Source organism: Puma concolor, chromosome B3 (genome assembly GCF_028749965.1).
Source record: "Puma concolor isolate L17-30 chromosome B3, mPumCon1.1.hap2, whole genome shotgun sequence".
NCBI classification, from domain to species: Eukaryota; Metazoa; Chordata; class Mammalia; order Carnivora; family Felidae; genus Puma; species Puma concolor.
In genome coordinates, this window is record NC_141672.1 from 46,458,907 (window position 1) to 46,482,963 (window position 24,057).

The following is a 24,057-nucleotide window of genomic DNA, read 5'->3' on the forward strand; positions in this document are numbered from 1 at the left end:
ACAACAACTTGCAAGCAAAAGCAATCTCCTGGGCCAAGGAATCTTAGCAGCCTTTTTGCTTGGAGTCACAACAGTTTGAGGATTCCACCACTGAGTGTATAAAGCGTCTTGCTCCTAAGCCATTGCAGGAGGAGCCAAAAATCCCAAGCCTTGGTCAAGGAGAGGAGCATATCTTTTCTCTTGGCCACTTTGTGGCTATTTTTCCAGAGTGAAGACCCAAGAAGTAAACGTGAAATCCTCTACTTGCTCTGTCCTTTTGGAAAAAGCACTTATTTCTTGTGTTGACCTTTCTAAAAAGTTTGTTCTTGCAACTGCAAAGACGGAAGGCGGCTCCCACGCAGACGTGTGGACGTGAATGAGGAGAGGGTCACGAGCGTGACCTCGGCATCAAGCCGTCCTGGTCGAATGCTTAAAGAGCTTTTCTCTGAGCAACTGCTTCTCCAGTACCCCATAATTAGCCTGCTCTCAGAACTGCATACAGATTGAGTGGCTGGGGAAGAGGAGCAAGTGAATAACTCTAAAAGCAAATAAAAATTATGCAGCTGTCTCCAGCTAGAGAGAGAGAGATCACCAACAGAAAATTAGGGAGAGAACTGTGACCGTACAAAGCTTTCAATTCTTTTTCACAAATCTCACAGATTGAAAAGAAAGGCTTCAAGCCACACATCTACCCTCTCTGATTATTGACAATACTTATTCCTCAGCGACAGTGAGCTATGCACCTAAGACTTACCTTGAATTTAGGGTCTGCAGCTCAGATCCAGACTTAGGGACTGGCTGGCCTCAATCACGTTGTCAGCCTCATACCCAAAGTAGAGGCGCTTTGGGGAATCAAAAACCCCGACTCTGGGGCTGAGCACACAGTTTTTTGAGATTCCAGGTGAATTTGGAGCTAGTTGCCAAAAGTAAAGAAATGTACACATGTGGTCATAGTTACCCAAAGACGCCATTATTGTACTTGCGGGGAGCTCTGGCTTTTCGAATGATACTTAGGTAGAACATTCAGTTGGGATATTTAAATTATCCTGCTAAACTAGCAGAGTTAATAACAATATCACAGGCACAGAATGATTTCTTGGATAATGATGAACATGTGTGAGTAATTCCCTTTCTCACAACGTAACTCCCTGAGGCCTGATGACTACCCCCAAACTCTTCCAACTTCCCAAGCATGCTGCAGTCTTGAACATTCTCCCTTTGCACCCAGTGGATACAGACCCAGGCATTACTCTAGCCAAGCCTTCTCATCAACATCTCTCCTCAGCAAGCTATCTCTCCCATTCCTGAAAGTAGTCGGGAAGACTGCAATCTCCACATTCAGAAATGCAGCCTGAGGTGGGATTTAGGGTACCACCTGCTCTGTCCATTCAATGCCACAGAGATTGGACTTGTTAAAGCCATCTAAGGAATTCCAATTTACTAATCAGAGGACTATTATACACATTGCAAAAAAAAAAAAAATCACCCGATGAAATCCTTTCAATAATTTGTTATCTTACAATGCTTTATAGATTATTGACTTTGATAGAAACTCTCAGGAACTGAGGACCTTAGCCTAATTTTAAGAGCTCCTGCCAATGAAGATTAATTAGAAACCAAGATAATGCATGCCCCAAATCATAGTTCTAGTCATTGGAAAAATGGCTTGATTCAAATAAAGATCATTTCAAGCAACTTTTAAAAATATAGCCACCAAATGAAACTAGTCTATATTATATGCTCTCCCTTATGCTTCATCTTGATGCTAGCAAGATTAGCACAGTATGCTCAGTGTCTTTTTAAAAAATTATTTTAGACAGAGCGTGAGTGGGGGAGAGGGGCGCATAGGGAGAGAGAGAATCTCAAGCAGGTTCCATGCTCAGTGAGGAGTCCAATGCAGGGCTTGATCCCCCCACCTCTGGGATCATGACCTGAGCTGAAACCAAGAGTCGGATGCTCAACTGACTGAGCCACCCAGGCATCCCAAGTATGCTCAGTGTCTTAATCGTTGCCACTACCAACCCTCTTCTGCTGAGAAGCCGAACTTCTGGACTCTGAAAGATCATGTTGGGTGTTATCGCCATCCATGGACACCACTCAGAGGCTGCTCCTCAGGAAACCGGCACTGAGGGGTGCATGTCTGTCTGTCTGTCTGTCTATCTATCTATCTATCTATCTATCTATATATATATATATATTTTTTTTTTTTTTTTTTACTGTTTATTTATTTTTGAGAGAGAGAGCAAGCGAGCATGAGCAGGGGAGGGAGAAAGAGAGGGAGACACAGAATCCAAAGCAGGCTCCAGGCTCTGAGCTGTCAGCACAGAGCCCAATGCGGGACTAGAACCCACGAACCATGAGATCATGATCTGAGCTGAAGTTGGACGCTTAATCGACGGAGCCACCCAGGCTCCCCATGCATGTCTATATTTTGACTTGGGTACAGCAAAAATTGTTGTTGTTGTTGTTGTTGTTGTTGTTGTATGTGTGTGTGTGTGTGTGTGTGTGTATGTATGTTTTAATCCAAAATGAATAGTAGCTTTTGACACAGAGCCCCAAGCCTCATGTCCCTGCTCCCTGTTTGACTTAATAGCACAGAAATAAGACCAGTGACACATCGAATGTTTATCAGATCTTTGAAAACAAAAGAACCTTCACACAGTCCACTTTTCCTCCAGAAGAATCTCACCATGATGATGCCACAACCACAGAACAAGAGTGGCTCTCAGATGGCCTGTGATGCAGGCTCCAGGCAACTGAAACTGTTGATCCTCTGACGTATTTTCTTGAACTCAGAAAGGATAGCGAATCCACATTTGTAATTGTGACATGCTCTGGAGTGTTTTATCATCACCAACATCTTGACCTGTAACTGTTGCCAATTTTCTTTTCTTTCTATATGGCAGAGGTCAAGGAACTCAGGATAGTGCCCTTCCCATTAATATACTTTAATATCCTTCTAAATGATCAAATCACTCCTTATTTAGCATTATTACTACTCTAGGCTATATCACCCTGTCTTTTCTTTTAGGAGATCTTTCTTCTCTCTCTTTCTTCACTAACATCTTCATATCTTTTTCATTTCTCTCTCTCTCTCTCTCTCTCTCTCTCTCTCTCTCTAATATATATAAATTTTTAATAGGTGACACATGGCACTAACATGGTACTCACTTTAAAAGATAGAGTGAGAAGTGGTTCCCTGCAAGCCTGGTCTGCCAGACTTTCCAGGTCCACACTCCAGTTAGCAGTAATTGTAGGTGTTCACATTCTTTCAACAATCATGGGGACCAAAATCATATCCGATTCTCACGGAGCGTGTAACTAGTGCCGAGTATATCAGGGGACCCCTCCCCCACCGGGAGCTTCGGCAGGTGCCCCTTCTCCTATGTCAGTCCAGTACATCTGCTGGCATTGCGCCCTCCTTCTCCTGCTCATTGCAAGGTAGCAGCACTGTATACTCATCAGCCTCCGCCTTAGAAGCACAGGCTGAGAGCACTAAGAAGGCTCCTTAGGGGTCATCCAACCTCATGCCTCCATAGAGAAGTGGGAGTCCCCATGAGTGCAAGGTCACACACTGAGTTAGAAGTGGAGCGACTTTTCTAATCCACTGCTCTTTTCACCAAGGCACATTCTTTTTCTTCCAAACATTTTGAACTCTGGGGACTGGCTACACTTCCCTGGCCTGTGTCTATGTGCACAGCCTCATTATATCTCTGTTCAGTCCAATTCTGTTAATTAAGGATCATTTTTTTTTTTTAATTTTTTTTCAACGTTTATTTATTTTTGGGACAGAGAGAGACAGAGCATGAATGGGGGAGGGGCAGAGAGAGAGGGAGACACAGAATCGGAAACAGGCTCCAGGCTCTGAGCTATCAGCCCAGAGCCTGACGCGGGGCTCGAACTCACAGACCGCGAGATCGTGACCTGGCTGAAGTCGGACGCTTAACCGACTGCGCCACCCAGGCGCCCCAAGGATCATTTTTATAAATTTGAATAATATCCTTACACTTATCACTAATTAAAAAAAATCATTCTTCTTAGCAATAAATCCCAAAGAGCAACGACAAATTGTTACTGCTCTACTCTGTTTTTTTTTTTTTTTTGTTTTGTTTTGTTTTGTTTTTTTCTGGTCCATTTTAAGTCATTTGATAAGATATATCATTTGGAACAACCCTTATGGGAATACTGATTTTGTGGAAGTCTGTCTCTTTATGGAGCTGAGTCAAAGTATCTTGATTTCAGGTTAGCATATAGGAGTAGCTTTGTCATAGGGCTGCCCCAGGGAGCCTATTTCACCCTCGTTTACTGCAGAGCGTGGGCTGGTGAAAGAAGTCACTCTTACTATGTCAGCATTAACAACCAGTGCAGAAATAATAAGAATGAGGGCTAGTGATGGTTGAGCATCTCCTATTGGCAACTGCTTGACATACATTTCTCATTAAATCCTTGTAACAACTCTAAGAAGCTATCAACTCAGCTTCACTTTAACTAACTTGCTGGACCAACCAGTACTCTCTTTTCCCTTTAGACTACTTCCTTGATGCCCATGGTGCACTAGCTCTTCAAGGACTGAAATTCAATTGTGCACTTCTGCACCCACCAGTGGACTTGCAGGTGTACCATTGAACATTGTCCACTGAACTTGTTCCCAGACCCATTTATGCTGGTTGTACTTACTGTAAGTGTAACATTTGAAAAGGTATAACAAATGATGACAGGGGCTCCTGGGTGGCTCAGTTAAGTGTCTGGTCTCACTCAGGTCATGATCTCACAGTTTATGAGTTTGAGCCCCACATTGGGCTCTCTACTCTGAGCATGGAGCCTGCTTTGGATCCTCTGCCCCCTTCCCTCTCTGCCCCTCCTTGTTCTCTCTTTCTCTCAAAATAAATAAATAAATAAATAAACTTTAAAAAATCTTTTAAAAATTTAAAAAAAAACGAATGATGACATATGAATTATAAAAAAGTTAATCGCACAAAAACTTTGTTACATGCTTTGGAAATAAACAGTCGTTATTTTGCTTAAAAATCTAGTGTTGAGAAGGGGCGCCTGGGTGGCGCAGTCGGTTAAGCGTCCGACTTCAGCCAGGTCACGATCTCGCAGTCCGTGAGTTCGAGCCCCGCGTCAGGCTCTGGGCTGATGGCTCAGAGCCTGGAACCTGTTTCTGATTCTGTGTCTCCCTCTCTCTCTGCCCCTCCCCCGTTCATGCTCTGTCTCTCTCTGTCCCAAAAATAAATAAAAAACGTTGAAAAAAAAATTAAAAAAAAAAAAATCTAGTGTTGAGGGACTGCTGGGTGACTCAGTCAATTAAGCGTCTGCCTCTTAATTTTGGCTCAGGTCATGATCTCACGGTTCATGAGTTCCAGCCCCGTGTTGGGCTCTGTGCTGATAGCGCAGAGCCTGCTTGGGATTCTCTCTCTCTTTCTCTTTCTGCCCCTCCCCTACTGTGTCTGTCTGTCTGCCTCTCTGTCCGAATCAATCAATAAATAAACATTAAAAAAAACCTAGTGTTGAATTCAGAAAAACTATAAGCTAAATGATAAAAAGAAAAAAAACTAGAAAGATTCTGTGCTCTGATTTTTTTTGAAAATGGTTACAAACTCTTGCTCCATTTTGAAGAAATCACAGACAATAGTGCATCAAGGGTGTGAATTATGCAGGGAAGACATACAGCAGCCAGAGTCAGGACCCGTATCCTCAAAGAAAGGTCCACCATGCTATACAAAAACAGCATATGAATGTACATCTTCACACTTTAATATTTACGGTCTTATTCCTTTTTTATGATTTCTTGCTTTAAACAGTCATGACAATCAACATATCCTGATCAAGTCAGTTAAGAGGTCCCCCACTGAAACTTATTCCCATTTCATAGATGAAGAAAGGAGCTTTAGAGGTCAAGTAACTTGTCCATCACCATGCATTTAATCATGGGTGAGCTGCAATTGAAAACCAAAGCATCTGTTCTTGATCTTGATGGAAAACTGCCTCATCATTTATTCTCCCATACTGAATATCTAACATGCCCTTGGCCTTATCATTTCCTGTGTGAGGCAGAAGACTGAAGTATAAAATAATCTGCTATGCATCTTTTAGCTCCATATGGATTTGCTGGGCTTTCCTGAAAGGGTGCATCTCAGCAAGGTTGGCTGTGAAACAAATCTCTAAAGCAAACCCTGTGCTCCCATTGGTTTCTCTAATTCTAGCCATGGAATTCATCTATGGAAATGGCCCAGACTTTTGGCAAAGAATAATTACTCCAGGGTACATTAGGAGTTTCAGCCTTTCTCCAATCCACAAAAATCTTATACAGCATTTTCCAGATTTTGGAACTCCCTGTCTTCCTTGCTTCTCCATCTCCATATCCTTCTCTTAATTGACTTTCTGAGATTTCCTATACTCAGATACCATACTTTATCTAATAGAATGCTGAGAATGGGGGTGGCAGGAATGATATGTGCAGTGTTTAAGAGTTACAAAATATACCCCAAATTGACAGTAATCACTGCCACTAAGATTTACCCTCACTTGAAACCATGAAATTCAAGGGTTTAATTTGCTTGATATTAAAGATGTCAAAGTATATACATACATATACACACACAGATATATATAGGTATGGATATGTAGATATATATATGTAGATACAGATATGCTACATCATGATGTCTTTCTTTAAGGTAACCTGAGTTTGTCCCTGGAAATCTTAAAAGTGAGAAAAGAAAAAAAAAATAACTGCAAGATTAAAAGTTTTTTTTTGTCCAATTGTGCACGCGCGCAAGCGTGTGTGTGTGTATGTGTGTGTGTGTGTGTGGAGTAGCCGCTATTAGACTATGACTTTGAATCTTGTGAAATAATAGAAATCATAAGACTACAGGGCTCAAAAAGTCCTAAAGAAGCCATGTTATTCATTTCTTCCTCCTTCCTTCCCTCTTCTGGGCTAGTCCAATCTAAGTCCTTTATTCCAGCCAGAATCCATCCTATTTTTCAATTACAATAGAGAATTAGAAGACAACCGCCTTCCTCTGGCACTCATCTAGTGTTTATTAACAACGCTCACTGTCATTAGGGTCTAAAAAAATCCTCCTGGATAGGGGACGGATGGCACAGCCTCATGACCCAAGGCGCATGGCTCCTGAGGTCTTTGACTTTTCTCAAGCAGTAGGATCTCTGCTGACTCAAAATAAATGAGCAGACTTCCTGCTTACTATGGTGTTTTTTCGATTGTTCTTCCCCACGCCTCCAAAACCAAACACAAAGCGTGGTGGTCCTGTAAAAACTCTGGACTCTTGGAAAGGGAGGATTAGGTAGTGGCCATATCAGGTCCTCTGAGATCTCGCTGAGCCACCTTCACACTGTAGTATCAGGAAGGCCAGGGCCACGCTTAAAAAAGTTTCCCCTGAAGGGGAAGGAAGCTGAAGCTAAAAATATCTCATGCCAGCTGTTACAAATGCGTCTCAAAGGAAGCAAAGCAACTAGAGTTACCTCTTTGAAGAGCAAATGAGGGGTTAAGGAAATAATGGAATTTTTCAGTTACATGCCAGGTTGGCTGGATTTGGGGGGAGAAAGAAATTTTCCACCCAGAAAGTCTGCTGGTAAAAGACAAAATAATTCCATGAAGATCTAAAAGGAACTCCCAATGACACCAGAGGCTTAGGATGGGGGAGACCTGCCGCCTGCAAAAAAGAATCAGGGTCTGCAGGCCTTGCCCTTCCGTTTCAGTTTCCAAGAGGCCACTCACAAGACCTCTCTTCTTGTCAGGGCTACCTGAAGCTGAATGGTGTCTCTCTTTCCCTTGAATATCTGGGTTCTCTTAGTTTTTTGCAGACTGACTGGAATGAATTTGAAGTGGCTGTTGGTCTTGTAAGAAAATGTGAAGGGTTGGGGCGCCTGGGTGGCTTAGTCTCTCTCTCAGTCTCTCTCTCTCTCTCTCTCTCTCTCTCTCTCTCTCTCTCGCCTCCGCAGGCTAAAACTCCTGAACTGTGAGATCATTCGCACCTGCCCGCCAATCAGTACTCGGAGAGTTTTAGCCTGCAGAGGCTCAAGCATCCGACTTCGGTTCAGGTCATGATCTCATGGTTTGTGAGTTCAAGCCCTGTGTCAGGCTCTGTGCTGATAGCTCGGAGCCTGGAGCCTGCTTCAGATTCTGTTTCTCTCTCTGCCCCTCCCCTGCTTGTGCTCTCTCTCTCTCAAAAATAAATAAACATTAAAAAAAATAAAAAGGAGAAAAAAAGAAAAGTGAAGGGCAGTGGGCAAAGGACTTCTTGAACCAAACAGGTATCTCTGAAGGAGCTGGCCCTGGCTAAAGGGGTCAGTTGATGAACTTGGAGGGGTTTTTCCAACTGGCAGGTCAGGGCTCTCCAAAGGAGCCACTTGCCCTGAGATCCACGACCCTTGCTCCTCATCTTTCCTGCTGGAGTAGTTTTGTTTCAGGTATTGGTTCCATGGCACCTAGTAACCATCTTTCCCATAAATGGACGGACCCTCCACATTCCCATAAGGCCAAATAACAAGGACCAAAGAAAGCCCAAGAAATATCCAGGCACTGGATGCCTCACTGGTTTTTGTTTTCTAACTTTTAATGTTCAAGCAACGATAGATTTACAAGAAACAGCAAAAATACTAGAGAGGTCTCATGTACCCATCTCCCAGTTCCCCCGAAGGTGACATTTTATCTAACTATAGGGCAGTATCAAAATCAGAAACTCGACATTAACATGATACAATTAATGAGACTATGGTAGACCTTACTCAGATCTCAGCAGATCTGATCATACGCTGATTTTTGGGGGGTGGGGTGGGGGGTGGGGAGGGCGTATGAATTTGTGCACAACCCTAGGGCATTGTTCACATGAATAAATTCATATAACTGCCGCCACAATCAAGATCACAGTATGTTATTAAGAGTCTGTTAGTGGGGCGCCTGGGTGGCGCAGTCGGTTAAGCGTCCGACTTCAGCCAGGTCACGATCTCGCGGTCCGTGAGTTCGAGCCCCGCATCGGGCTCTGGGCTGATAGCTCAGAGCCTGGAGCCTGTTTCCGATTCTGTGTCTCCCTCTCTCTCTGCCCCTCCCCATTCATGCTCTGTCTCTCTCTGTCCCAAAAATAAATAAACGTTGAAAAAAAAAAATTTAATAAAAAAAAAAAAAAAAAGAAAAAAAAAAAAAGAAAAAAAAAAAAGAGTCTGTTAGTACTGAGACCTAGTTGGTAAAATAAGTCACACACAAAAAAAGCAAGAGCAACAACAAATGTCACTATGAGGATTATGACAGAAGGCTAAATGACCAATATTATCACCAAATACTTAGTGAACTCCCAAAGACGTCTTCTCGTTTATTTTGGAAATTCATTAACTTCGTGAACATCTGCCTAGTGAGCCCAGGAATTTATTAAGTTCCTACTGTTCAGCAAACATTTATGGCAAGGCGGGCAGACAGGCTTCAGTTCACATGCCATCTCTTATTGAATTATAGTGGCTGCCTTGAGGGGCATATTGAGGAGGATTTGGAGGCCACATCTGGCCTTAGCAAGAGACAGCCATTATCTAACAGAGACACTCTGCCACGGGAGAATGGCAGTTGAACAGATGCCAGGAAATTGCCATCTCCCAAGTTTCGGTGACTTTTTGAGCCACACGGTGTTCTTTCCAGGTGCCAGGAAAGAGGGATAAAGAAGACAACCCTTGTCCCCAAGGAATTTGTGATTGGGAAGGGGAGGCAAACTTGTCAACCAAGAATAGTGACACAGAACGCCAAGGGCTAATATTGAAATAGATGGGTCAGTGCAAAGCCAGTGCACCTGGGGTGCAATTTGGGCAGAGTCTTACATCTGTGTGCTGTGGAGAACCCTGATTCAAGGGAGGCTGGCCCACGTAGGGACAACTTCAGAGTCAAACAAGGGTCTACTAGCTAGTAACTGAGCCAATCTCCGAGGATAGGATTAAGAGGGACTGGCATGTGTCCTCAAGTCCAGAGCCAGACTCCATAGCCCGACTGCCTGGGTTCAAACCCCAATTCATCCACTTTGTTGGTCTGTGACACTGGGCAAGTTACTTAGCCTCTCTGTGCCTCAATTTTCCTCATCTGTCAAATGGCGATAACAATAATACCCACATCGGAGGTTATGAGGATTAAATGAGGTGATATTTATGTAAAAGGTGTTGAACAGTACCCAGCATGTAGTAAACAATATGCAGTTGTGTGCTATTACTGTTAATTTACTTTTTGATGACCTACAGTACCAAATTTTTTTTAATGTATGGTTTTCATTATCAGAAAAATCAACTGAGACTAATAAAAGAAATGCGAAGGTTCCAAGCTGTACCATGAGACTGTAGAAGCAGGCAGTTTAAGTGGAATATAATTTTTGTTACCCAAAGTTTCAGAGTTCTTGCCTCATACCAGGCTGGCTAGCAAATGTAAAGAATGTGAAGAAAAATCAAGTATCGCAATGATCTTCCTTTCATTTGTAACTACAGCACATAGTTTCATTCCAGGTCAAACTCCACCAGTGAAGACTAGAAACTGGCTAGAAAGGCAGTCCGGGGTAATGGAGGTGGCACTGACCTCCACACAAGGGGATTCTGTGGGCTCTTAAGAAATCCAGGAGATACTTTTCCCGAATGGTCTTTTCCTAATGGTTTGCTTTTTCTATAGCAGACTTCAGACAGGAAGCAAACGTAGAGATGCTAAGCCAGGTTCTATGCACCTTACCCTTGGAATTGCTTATAATGGCCAAAAGAAAGTTGACTAAGATTTGTGCACAGTCTGTGACAGCCAATACCTTGGTCCTTTCTGGTCCCATGGGCTCATGATGAAGAATCTGTACATTCTTGCTTTCAGTAACCAGACCCTGAGTAGCCTTACGAGGAGAGTGAGGTACTGAAAATTACATTCTTCCCTCTCTTCTGAAACACCTTGATGCTACCCTAAGTGTTTAATCAACTTCTCTGCTGTCCCAAACCATTTGTCTCTTTATTATGGAAGAGAAGGTCCAAAAGTCCTATGTGATCTCACTTAATTTAACATCTGCAACTAATAAAAAGGTACTCTTGAGTCTGCTTAAATGGATGAAAATTGGTTGATTGTTGTTATATTAGGGTGTAGTTTTTGCCTCCCACTCTTAGCCTCACCTTAATCCCTTCTAAAACTCTGCATGGCACCATCATCTGTTTTTAATGCCCTCTAAACATCATTTTTCTCCATCTCAATGTTATAGCACCTTCTCAAAGTCAACACACATCCAAGATTGGAGCTTGTAGCTAGTTTCTTTCCCTATCCTGCCTTTTACCTCTTTGGAATCACTAACATAACTTTCTTCAGCCCCCAAATGCCTACCATCTGGGAAGTACCCCCCCAATTTACCTCTAATATACCTTCTTGATAAATCCAGGGGTTAATTCTTGGTTCTCACCTTAGTAGACACGTCAGTAGAATTTTACTCACTTGATCACTTTTTCCCCTTGTAATGTTCTTCATTCCCCGAATGTTCTTCATTCGCCTTGTAAGACATACACACACCTGAGTTTTTCCTTACTTCAATGGTTTCTCCTGCATTTCTTCTGCTTTGTCCTCGGCTTCCCCAGCCTTCATGTTGAAGTGCCCAGGCTCAGTCCTTGGTCCTCTTCTCTACTGACATCTCTGGTTTGGTAATCTTACTCAGTTTCATAGCTCTAAATGCTACTCATGTGCTGGTAACTCCCAAATGTCTATCTTCGGATTGGTCCTCTCTCCCAAACTACATACTCATACATCCAAATGCCTACTAGACACCTCCGATTGTCGAATGGACACACAGATTCATCACAGATGACACAACTCCAAATCTTACCTTCAAACTTAATAAATAGAAATGTTCTCCATCCTTCCAGTTGCAGAAGCAAAAACTTTCGAGTCATTCTTGAATCCTTTCCCTTATACTCTTCATTTATTTTGTCAGGAAATGTCACTTACTGTACTTCCAAAATAGATCTAGATTCTGACCACTTTTCCCCCTTCTTCTTCAGCCACCCCAGGCAAAGTCAGCACCCTCCTGCCTGGATTACTGCAATAGCCTCTTAACTGGTCATTGTGTTTCTGTCCTTGCCCTTGTATAGTTTATTCTTAATACAGGAGCCAAAGGGATCCCTTTAAAATGTAAGGTCACGTCCCTCGTCTGCCAAAAACCCTCCAATGGCTTCCTGGCTTACTGAGAGCAAAAGTCAAAGTCCTTGCAATGCTCTGCAATGCCCCATAGGATCTGTCTTTCCCTGTTACCTCTGCAAGCTCCACCACTGTCTATGTCACTCTCTTTCAGCCACTGGTCTTCTTGCTTTTCCCCAGCAAGCTGGGAAAAGATCTTGGGATTTTTGCTCAAGCTTTTTCTCTGGCTGGACTGTTCTTCCCCCAGACTCTCACTTGGCTAACCCCCTTACCTCCTTCAAGTCTTTGTTCACACATCACCTTCTCGATGAGGTCTACCCTGACCACCCTATTTATTACTATAATCACCTCACCATCTAGGCCTGATCCTACTGACCCTACTCTGTTTCTTATTTCCATGCCACTTATCAATCTCTAACACATTATATAATTTCCTCATATACTGTAATAGTGTAGACGCAACTCCACAAGGGAGAGCATCTTTGGTCTGCTGACGCACCGAGTGCCTCGAGTAGATTAAGCATATAGTAGGTACTCAATAAACACTTCCTAAGTGAATGAATGAAAAAATAAATGAATCTGTAATGTATGTCCAAAGTCAATACTGAATCCTAATTCTAATAATTATACCTAGGAACGTTTCTAGCATCCATTTCTTCTGCTCCATGCCTGTTCCTATCCCCATGATACCTTTGAAACTCACTGATGTTGTAGTCATCCCTTGTCATTCATCTGGCGTGCACATAGCAGACCAGGCCCCCTTACAGCATTGCTCATATCACTGTCATACAGATGGTGTTATGGCTGGCCTCTTTAGAGCTCTCAGATCCCCTCCCTGTCTACTTTTATTGCTTTCTTTCACGAGCTATTTTTCCTTCGTGAACCTTTCCTTCTTCTTCACTGTCTTCCAACCCTGCGTGCTCACTATAACTTCCACCCTTTTGCTCGCAATGAATGTCCCCTACCCTTGGTCCCCCCACTCCTGCCATCTCCATCATAGCTTACTTGCCCCATTTCTTGCAAAAGCTTTCTTGACCCTGCAGTTCACAAGAATCTTTCCATTTCAAACATTCACAGTGCTTACAGTACAGACCCCCCATTCAGTTGACACAATCCTGTATCGCCCTATGGCAGCTGTTATTTTTTTTAGCTGCGTTTTTATGTAATGCATGGGTTTTTATGCAAAATTTTTGCAGATTAGTCTGGCTAAAAGAAGATATTTCATTTTTAATTGTGAGACTGATTGATATACCTTCTCTCTCTTGTTATATTATAGGTTCCCTGAAAGTGAATCACTTTCCTTAAGCTTCTTTATATTTTCCACGGACTCAAACACAGTACTCGGTACCCAGAAAGTGGATAGTGTTTTCAGTGCAGTTGAACGATGCAGAATCCACACAGGTAGGAGGCCACAAATGCTAAGGCACTTTGCTGGAGCATAATGACCAAGGGAACCAAATGTTAGTGGAATAAACCAAGATTAAAACCCAAAAACTGTGTAAGGAGGTTGTCTTCTAGTTAGTTTCTTTTCATTAGCTGTCCTTGATGTGGCTGATAATTTGAAAATGCGAAGCACTAAATGATCTCAGTTCTCTTACTATGATTTATAAATTATGTTGCTTTGTGTAGATATCTTTTTCCATTTTGAAAGAGAGAAGACATGTAGCTCTTTAGTGCAATAGAAGAGATCCTGGAGCCTTCAGTCCAATCCATTTTCTACTGCGGTGAAATGGTCAAAAGCCACAGCATACTCAAGGACACCTAGTCTACTCTGCATGGCCCTGGGCTCTGGAAAGGTGCTTCATCAGATGACAACCAGAAGGTGCAAATGCAGGCACAGACTCTGGGCTCAGTGTTAGCACTTTGCTCCTCACTGTCTTTCCCACTCTCACTGATTCACTTAGCAGACCCTGTTGCCAGCTCTGACCAGCGCTGGGCATCTACATGTGTAATCTAAAGTAACTTCACCACAGTCCTTCAAAGATGGGTATCATAAATGTTCATTGTACAAGTGAGGACCTTGCTCAGAGAGGTTAAGTAACTTGGCCAAGTTGTAGTTAGCAAACTGTAGATCTGAGATTTGGACTTAGCAGGGCATTGACACCAAGGTTCCTGTCCTTTCCGTTTTGTCAAACTGCCTCACAGGTGCTCAGGAGATATTTAATAGAGGCACGAGTGAATGCATGACCCAAAAGTTGGCAGTTTTGACAAACACAATTTAACCACCATTGACGATGCAGAAGACTGAAGCAATGACATTCATGTTTTGTTAAAGAGATATTGAAATACAAGTGTTGACATGGCCTAAGTGTTTGCATGAAACTTGCTGGAAGACAGATCTAAGATTTCTTTGCCAATGCTCTGAAACAGGGCTCCAACCCCTTTCTTCTTCCTGACATATGTAATCTAGTTATCTCGTTAAACCTTCAAGTCTTTTTCTGCTCAAGTACTACACAGGGACCCAGAGATCTGGGAGGCCATGACAGTCATTTCTGCATCACCACCGCTCTGTAGGCTGGAGGGCCACAGTAAAAAAGGAAAGTACCCATTGACTACAATCTGATAACCATCTTGAATGTACACATCTTGTCAAGACACAGCCCTGAATGTGCAAATCAGTAGAGACAGAAATATGATGACCCAAGAATAACTTGAAGACAAGTGACATAAAATTCAACCCCTTAAAATATAAAAGACCAAGTTCTGAGAGGGCAGGCAGCTTGGAGCTCACATCTCTCCCACCTATCAAAGAGTTTTGTAACAATTACTAGATTCTGTCCCTGACCCAGGAAACTTGGGCCAAAAAGCTCTGTCATCCAGCCTACATGTGTCTGCTTTAACAGTCCCAGCCATCACTCTTTGTCACACACAAGCTAGTGAAACTGTTCCCCGGATTACTAGTCTGTGAAACAGACTGTCCTCAGAACCTCTTACATAATAAATTAATGATGCAATAATCACTTAATTCCCCAAATGTACTAGTTATCAATATCTCAGTGTAAAAATAGAGAAAAAAGGAATTAAAAATCTCATTTTGTAGCATTATGAATGCAGTATCTTAAGTATTTCCTCAGTTATTCCACTAAGGTCCTGTTTCAATTAACGTAGTTATAATTCGACACTCCTATGTATTTGAGAAAGCCATTTAAAAGGGCCCATTAGCAAAAAGATCCAAGTGGAGGTAGAGGCCAAGAAGCTGTCACCGCTAATTCTTAATACTCTCAGATCTTTTAATTGGGGGTTCCTGCATGTTGACAGGCACGTAAGGTCTAACCACAAAAGCTTTCCACTGAGAAAGTTATCTCACTGCAGACACTGTATTCACGAACACACGCAAGTAGCATGGATGATTTCTGTTCAATGACAGGCCCCCCTCCCATACTGTCACTTTACAGAAGCACAAATGGCACGTCTGTCACTTTGCTCAGCCTAAGTGGGGAGCCATACAGAGGATTCCCAGCCCTAGTCCCAGCTGCGAGCAGGGTACTTTGCCTTAGTGGTCAAAAGAGCAGAAAGCTGTCCTCTGCTCTCCCTTTCTGCAGAACGGTTCCTGACCCGCCTCTCCTAGGTGAGGCGGAGTGAGAAAAGGCCACAGCACAGAGCAGCATTCTCAAGTTAGCAAACCTACTTCCCTGGTCAGGAGGAAAAGTGCCCCCAACAACTGGGGCTAAAACCCAGAAAGTGCAAGGGAGGGAACATTCCAGGGTGAAATGAAAAAAAGGAAAAAAAAAAAAAAAAAGGAAGAAAGAAAGAAAACAGAAAAAAAAAAAAAAAAAGAAAAGAAAATGCACAAACCCCATGAGGGCATCTGGTTAACCATGGGTTAGAATCAGGTTTAGAGAATCACTCATAACTCAGTGTTTTGGCAAATCCAAAAACTCCAGGGCGAAAGGCATGCGGGTAAAAGGCATTTCTACTCGTGGAAACGGGAAGTTTCCTTCTTTCACCACTTACTCTTCTCTCAAACGTATTTATTTTTCAGTCTGTTTATAACCCAAATTTGGACCATCACTCATTTCTACCTGCCCAGCATTTTTATCTTTCCAGAGTCAAAAGAGCAACAGGTATGGGATGCAAAGATCCCCTTCCCACAGCCGATTCCCATCGGCCCGTCTCTCCCAGGGTCATGGGGTGCTCAGAGCAGACATTCGCAGTGGGACATGCCACACACAGCAAGTCACCAAAGCACACTGCTTTACGGGCTTCCTGGGAACTTACTTGTACTTGTGCTGGTTCCAATCGTATTGATTGTGGTGGGGACAGATGAAGAGGAGTAGAGGGGCACATGGCCGTTCTCACACCCCAGGCTTTTGTCCTGCCAGTTGGAGGCGTTGATGCAAATCCCCGAATCCCGAGAGTTCTGCCACCCATTGAGCTTGTCATCGGAGTTCTGTCTTTGGTGATAGTAGTGAGTCTGCCCATAATCCACAGAGTCTGAGCGGCTTCGGTTCTGGCCGCCGAAGCTGGTCGACGTGCGGTCCTCCAAGTGGTTCAGCCACATGGCTAAAGCACTGCGGTCTTCCAACGAAGTGGCCGGATGTATCAAAGCATAGGACAGCAGCTGCCTGCTCTCCTCGATGTGCTGGTTGTGTTCAATAGAGTGCGCCAGGATTTTGGGCAGCAGTTTCATATACTCAACTTTTGCATCGAGGTTTCCTGGCTTCAGCAAAGGCAGGTGAGTTAACAGGAGGGAAATCACTTTATCCTTGGATTCCTGTTGCCATTGGTTAATGATTCCTGAAAAGGAAAATATACGGGGCAAATAAGCAAATACACCCACAATGGCATGAAACACCGCACTGTAGAGAGAATTCCTATGGGTTAGTTAGAGTCTCAATCTATGTACCCTGGCTGAATGTTTCTCAAAATGGCCCACTCATCAGATTGGATGACTGACTCCGGGATGTCAGGGGGCACTGACATCAATGAAACACAGAACAAATGTTCTTAGAGGTTCGGGTGCTCAATCTAATTCCCATTCAGGTCTCCAAAGAGGCTACAACTACTTTGGTACAACCAAATAGAACTTACAGCCCTGCACTCTTTCTTAGAAAAGTCTAGACACACCTTCAGATAGGGGGATAAGGAATAAGAAAATCTCCACAGAAAAGCAAGTGTTGTCAAACGTTCATTGGATCCCTTGGAGGTAAGGCTGCTTTCCCTACCCCAGACATCTGTGGAAAAGCAGTTTACACCCTGGCAAAGGCATCTGTGTGAAGTAAAACTTCCTAGATGGAGAAATCTGTCAGAAAAAGAAAGAACTCCCCTCATCTCAGTGCAGGATGCACTTTCTCATGAGAAGCTACCTCAGAAAACAATTGTGATCTCAAACCCAGGATGGGACTTAGCTCCAGTACCACCTCCGATCACACGTGATAAGCAAGCTATTTTTCTTCATGTATAGAAAATCTGGTTAGTTGTCTTTATTATGGTAAAATATATATAACATAATATCTACTATTTTCACCATATTCAAGCATGCAGTGGTGTGGCTTTAAGGACATTCACAATGTTGTGCAGCCATCACCACCATCCATTTCCAGATCTTTTTCATCTTTTCAAATTGAAACTCTGTACTCACTGAATGATCCCTCCATATTTCTCCCCTCCCCCAGCTCCTGGCAACCACCGCTGTATTTTCTGTCTATTTGACTACTCTAGTTACCTCTTGTAAGTGAAATCATACAGTATTTGTCCTTTTGTGACTGGTTATTTCACTTGGTATCATGTCTTCAATGTTCATTCGTGAGAAGATCCATTTTTAACACACTCTCAAGGATCCCTTCTTGTTGCCTTCTACTCAAAACACACACTTGTTGCCTTTAGGTAAACATGGAAAAACAATGTACTTTGCCTTGACCGGCCTTTGAGAAGTAGCTTGTTCTGGAAACTGATAGTTATCCTGAAGATCTCAGGCCACAAGAAAGAAAGCTCCCTTCCTGAAAAGACACTCCTGACAGCTGAAGACATTGCCTCTTGCCTACAAATTACCCTACAATAGGCCAGGGCAGGGCAGTCCTACTGGCTTTCAAGAGGAATCTGCAGAGTTGAAAGGGAGTATCTGGAATTTAGCAGAAGGACTTCACAATTCCAGTAAGACAGAAACATAACAAAGCAAGCTCAAGAATCATTGTTTTTTTTTTTTGTTTGTTTGTTTTGTTTTTTAATTTTTTTTTCAACATTTATTTATTTTTGGGACAGAGAGAGACAGAGCATGAATGGGGGAGGGGCAGAGAGAGAGGGAGACACAGAATCGGAAACAGGCTCCAGGCTCCGAGCCATCAGCCCAGAGCCTGACGCGGGGCTCGAACTCACAGACCGCGAGATCGTGACCTGGCTGAAGTGGGACGCTTAACCAACTGCGCCACCCAGGCGCCCCACAAGAATCATTGTTGACCAGAAGCTACAAATGCATCAGTCAAGTACTATAAAGCCCCTGGAGATCAAAGGTGTATTCAAAGAAAAGTATCAGGCAAGGAAGACATGATATATAACGAATGAATATAAGCTCCAGAACCTGGCAAACCTGGGCATGAATCCCAGATCTGCCACTTAATTTGCAGTGGGACCTTGTTAAGTTACTTCACCTAGCTGAGCCTCAACTTCCTCATCAGTTAAGACTGTTACCAACAGCATCTGTCCCTCCTTGTGTGGTAATGCATTAAAAGGACCATCAAGTACTTGATGGTGGACATAATTTCTTCTACTTGTCTCTGCAGTACTCAGGCCCACATTAGAGCCATGTTGGTTGGTTTTGGATACCGAGTTTTAAAAGTAATATATAGAGTCTAAGGATTACCCAGGGAAGATCATTAAAAAATATCAGGGTTGGAAGAGGTAGAAAGTCAAAAGCTGAAAGAAAATGGGGCTACTGGGCTTACAGGTGAACGATATGAAGAGAAGCTCAACTCTTTTCAAGTGGGGATTTCATAAAAAGATGAAGAGCCAACTATTTGAAGTAGAAGTCTTCAAATCAAAGCGGCAGAGATTAAGATTGGATGTGGAGAAGAAATGAAGTGCCACAATGACAAAAGACCCAGAGGAGTCACCAAGGAAAGCCTTATAATCTATGTGCTGGAGGCTTGAAGAATAGAGATAGATGCCTAAGGAAGCACTGACGGATAGGAACGTAATGTGAGCTACACACGGTATTTAGAACTTCCTAATATTAAAAGAAAAGTGAAAAGAGGGAGGGGAAATTAATTGTAATGATGTATTTTCTTTAATCCAATGTATCAAAATACTATTTCAACTTGTAATCAACTATAAATTATTGAGGAAACATTCTACATGCCTGTCTTTGCATTAAGTCTTCGAAACGCAGGGTGTATATTACCACCGATATCACATCTCAACTTGGACTACCCACAGCTGAAGTGCTCAGAAGCCATGTATGGCTGGAGGCTACAGAACGGGCTAGCCACAGAGCTGGAGACATTCAGATGGGGAAGGCGGATGGCAGGAGGGCTCAAGTGACCTCAGCACGTCCCTCCCAGCTCCAACTCTATATTTAGCTACCTGTCACCTGACAAAAGACAACCCTGGTGCATTCCGTTAGGTATGGCTTCCCTTTTAAAGTAGCTTTGGGAGACGGAGGAAGCACCAGCTCTAACTTCCCATCAATACATTTTTAGCAAACACCCAGCATGTTTTTAATTACAAGTATGCTTCGGATAAAGATAAAATCTATTCATTAAGCCCAAGGAGGTCAAGAGGCACTGGCAAGAAGCAAAAGGTCCTGAGAGGAAGATCAATCTGTCTGACATCAATCAGATGATCAGATGTAGCTAGTATACACCCTGGAAAACGTAGACTTAGAAATACAATGTAGGAACAACTCTTAATACAAGTTCACGAGGCTGAGGAACTCCCTAGGTTTCTGCGAGGTCACTTCCCTGTTTGGGTATTCTACCCTTCTGCAAAAGGTCAGCCTTAAAAAAAAAAAAAAGGAACAAAAACAAAACATAAATAGGACTCAGAGTGCAAACTAAACATGTTATCTCCATGTAAGCACTCTGGGTCAGGGGTAACCTGGGAGCCAGAGGAGGAACAAGCGCAGGAAAGAGGAAAGGAAAACAAGAGACCTCTGGCCCTGGTCCCTCCCAGGCCTGAAATGGTTCTTTCTGCATTCTCGGTTCAGGGCTTGGATGCTGTGGGACTGTGGTGTAGCCAGGAAGACCACCCTGACTTTTGTGTACTGCCACTGGGAACATGGACCCAAGATAGCCCTCTGAGGGCAGTCTTCCGAGGTGTACTACTGGATCAAACTATTCTGCAGTAACTACAGACACCACGCTGACAGCTGATGGTATTGAATGGTCTCTATGAGCCAGGCACTCTTCCAACCGCTGTGCGTGTAATTACTCATTTAAATCTCACAAGAAACTTATGAGGTAGGTCCTATTACAGTCTAATTGTACAGATGAGGATACAGAGGCACAGAGAGGTCAAGCAATTTGCCTCAGGTCCCCCTGGCTAGTGAGGTGGCAGAATGGAGGTATATAAATGAGCATAAAGATACATAATGATTATCATGCTAGAAGAGTTTGGCCATAAGTTCAATACATTAATATTTATAATATAGACGATATGTGTAATGTGTAACATATTATCCACATTATAAATATTATATCATATATGACATATAATTACATATAAAAGGTGTATATGTGTATTATATTTACAAAGACAATAATATGAATGTATCGGTAGAGTACATGGATCAGCAGAAGACTTGCCAGCTATGGAAGGGCAGGAAAAAAAGGAGTTGCAGAGACAACGTAGGTGATACTTACTGTGGGTTTTAAAGTATGTCCTTCTTTGACATTCCTGTCTAAAAGATGGAGCCTAATGAATTCATTTCTCCTTCAGGGCAGGCTAGACTTAGTGAGTCATTTCTAGCAAATTGAGTGTAGCGGAAAAGACAGTGTGTGAGTTCATGGATTAGGTTATAAAAGGCACTGGCGGCTTTTGCCTTGCTTTCTTTTGGGTTACTCACTCTGGGGGAAGTTAGCTACCATGCTATGACGATACTCAAAGAACCCAGTAGGGAGAGGGGTCTTGAAAGTGAGGAACTGAGGCTTCCTGCCAACAGCTAGCACTAACTTGCTAGCCATGTGAGGGAACCATCTTGGAAGCAGAACCCCCGGCCCCTTAAGCCTTCAGATGACTGCACTCTGGACCACATTTGGGAGACCCTGAGCCAGAACCTCTCATATTCCTGATCCATAGGAATTGCATGTGATAACGGGTTTATTTTTCCTTATCTGCTAAGTTTTGGGTAATGTGTTATGTGATCAAAAAAAAAAAAAATACAATATACCTCTTCAAAACTGGAATACACCTCTGGAAAAATTAAGTGTTAGCATTGGCTTTGAGCAGTTCAGCCCTTCAGGCAAAATCATTCCCATTCTGAGATCAACTCATGAAGCTAACCTGTTGCCACTCAACAGTCACCTCAGCCTCCCTCATCCTGATTATCCACTCGCCAAACAACTTTTGGACTATGATTTCGCTCCCGGTATCTTCATTCCTGGGTGAGAATGAATTGACCATACAGACTTGGATCGTCTCTTGCAAGATTCTGTGATGATAGCTTTTCAGGGCGAGTTAAATGGTTTCTGATCATGATGTGGCTTCCTGTGGAGGCCTTCCTGTGCTGAGTATATGGACTTGGAGTACATCTGGTCCCTCTGATGATGGCTCCTCATGGCAAGCTAATAAGCCAGCATTGCAAGGTCTACTACTTTCTAGTTAGTACTGAGTCAGTCTCTCAGGGTAAGCATCCCCAGGACACTGATCAGAGAATAAGCATCTCCACCTTCAAACAGAAGCCTGGTCCTACATGTGGGGACTTGGTATATGAGAGCTAGGTCCTGTCCAGCTGCCCTGCCCATTGGTCTTCTTTGTGGCATTCACACCACCTTCCAGAGAGCAAGGAGCTTTTACTGAGATGCGTAGTCAACAGATTTTCCTTACTGGGGAAGACTTAGAAATCCTGAAACTTTCAATGAGTCAATCACTTCTGTGATGCAGTTTCTGTTATCATACACCCCAATACCACTGTATTTAGCAGACACTCTGGAATACAGAGGTCCAAGAACAGCAAGATTCAATGGTGCCAACTCACCTCTACTACTTTCTCTGAATATTTTCTCTAGATAAGGAGCAAAGATGTTATTTGCTGGATGTTTTACGTGGGTAAAAGTTGATGATTTATAATTTACAAGCCAGTGACATAGGAGTAGTAAAAAAATCCTGAAAGAGCTATAATAAAAGTCCATGAGGATTAGGAAACTGTCCCAATGATTCTTAGAGTGACAAAGATTGTGCTTAAATACCAAGTCTGGTATTATTACTACACAATAGTATGTCAATGTTTAAGGGTTCCAGTTGTTAGTAAATTACCCTTAAATTGCTATTTTATTATACCCTTGTTTTCGGTTTAATAACATTTACTATAAAAGGGTTTCTCACAAGTATATTTAGGCAATTTGTTCATGCGAGAAATGGCTGGAAATTAAGTGCACACACACAAGAAGTACTGTTTAAATAAATGCAATAAAAGGCAGGAATTCTAGTGGATCTTAAATGGTCAAATTCTCCTTGGAAGGATTTCTATTACACGTCATGTACTAAAGCTTTCTAAATGTAGTGCAACTCTGCACAACTTGGGGACAGATGGCCAGTGGTAATAACAGACACTATGCATTTGGTAGGAATGTGAGCTGACAGGGCACCTAAAAAGTCAGGGGGAAAAATGGCAAATCCCAACATGGCAACGGTGGGATTCTTGTGCTGGCACCTGCACTTGTCTATCATCTCCTAAGGTGCCTACTTGAGCTAGAAATGACTGGACAAACATCCCCATAATTTGGTGGAGCCATATAAGACATGTGGATTAGACTAGCTGTTATGGGGGACTGGGACAGCATGCAGTTACTGAGCCCCTATAGCTGCAAGTGGTGCTTTGAGCAGATATAAAGGACTGGATAGATAGAAATCTTCTCCGTTTTCAAGGAGGGTGACTGCCAGCTTCCAAGGTGGCTCCCATGGATCCTTGCTTCTCAGTATTCACACCCTTGTGTATTCTCCTCCCACAATGAATCCAAACAGGTCTGTGTGACCAATAGAGTGCGGTAAGGTGTTCTGAGATTAGGTCATAGAAGGCATTGTAGCTTCCACCTCCTCTCTTGGCTCCCTCACTCTGCAGGAAGGTAGCCACATCAATTATGAAGACACTCAGGCAGCCCTGGGGGAGGCTTGTGTGGGGAGGAAATCGGACCTCCTGCTAACAGCCGGCACCAACTTGCCAGCCATGTGAGTGAGCTACCTTGGAAGTGGATTCTCCAGTTCTAGTCAATATCTTGACTGCAACCATGCAAGAGACCTTAAGCCAGAACTACCCAGCAAGGTTGTCCCAAATTTCTGACCCTCAGAAAACTGTGAGGGGAAGATGATGTGAAGCTCTTAAGTTTTGGGGTGATTTATTACACAGAAATAGTTGATGAATATAGCTTACTAGTTAACTAATTAGAGCTTCATGTTATTTGGTAAAAAAACAAAAAATCACTCAAAAATGCTACTGCCCCAGGGCTCCTGGGTGGCTCAGTTGGTTAAGCGTCTGACTTCAGCTCAGGTCATAATCTCACAGTTTGTGAGTTCGAGCCCCGCATCGGGCTCTGTGCTGACAGCTGGAAGCCTGGAGCCTGCTTCGAATTCTGTCTGTCTCCCTCTCTCTCTGCTCCTCCCCCACTCATGCTCTGTCTCTCTCTCTCCTTCAAAAATAAATAAAAACATTAAAAAATATTTTTTTAATGCTACTGCCCCTTGAATTCACTAGAAAAGAAAGGAATCTATGTAGTAGACTGCATAGCCCATTATAACCATTAGAGCTTTCTCTGGGACCATGAGGGTCATTAGCTGTTGGTCATTCACTG

The 24,057-nt window shown here is 43.0% G+C and overlaps 1 protein-coding gene across 4 annotated transcripts in view; it reads right to left on the bottom strand.

Annotated features, from left to right (window-relative positions):
• SAMD4A (sterile alpha motif domain containing 4A) overlaps positions 1–24,057 on the bottom strand; it is a 217,466-nt gene that overhangs the window by 73,078 nt on the left and 120,331 nt on the right. For all 4 annotated transcript variants that reach the window (XM_086709710.1, XM_086709708.1, XM_086709709.1 and 1 more), the window contains one exon: positions 16,337–16,855. In XM_086709710.1, the coding sequence (XP_086565836.1) occupies positions 16,337–16,855 (519 nt within the window). The remainder of the gene's footprint in view (positions 1–16,336; positions 16,856–24,057) is intronic.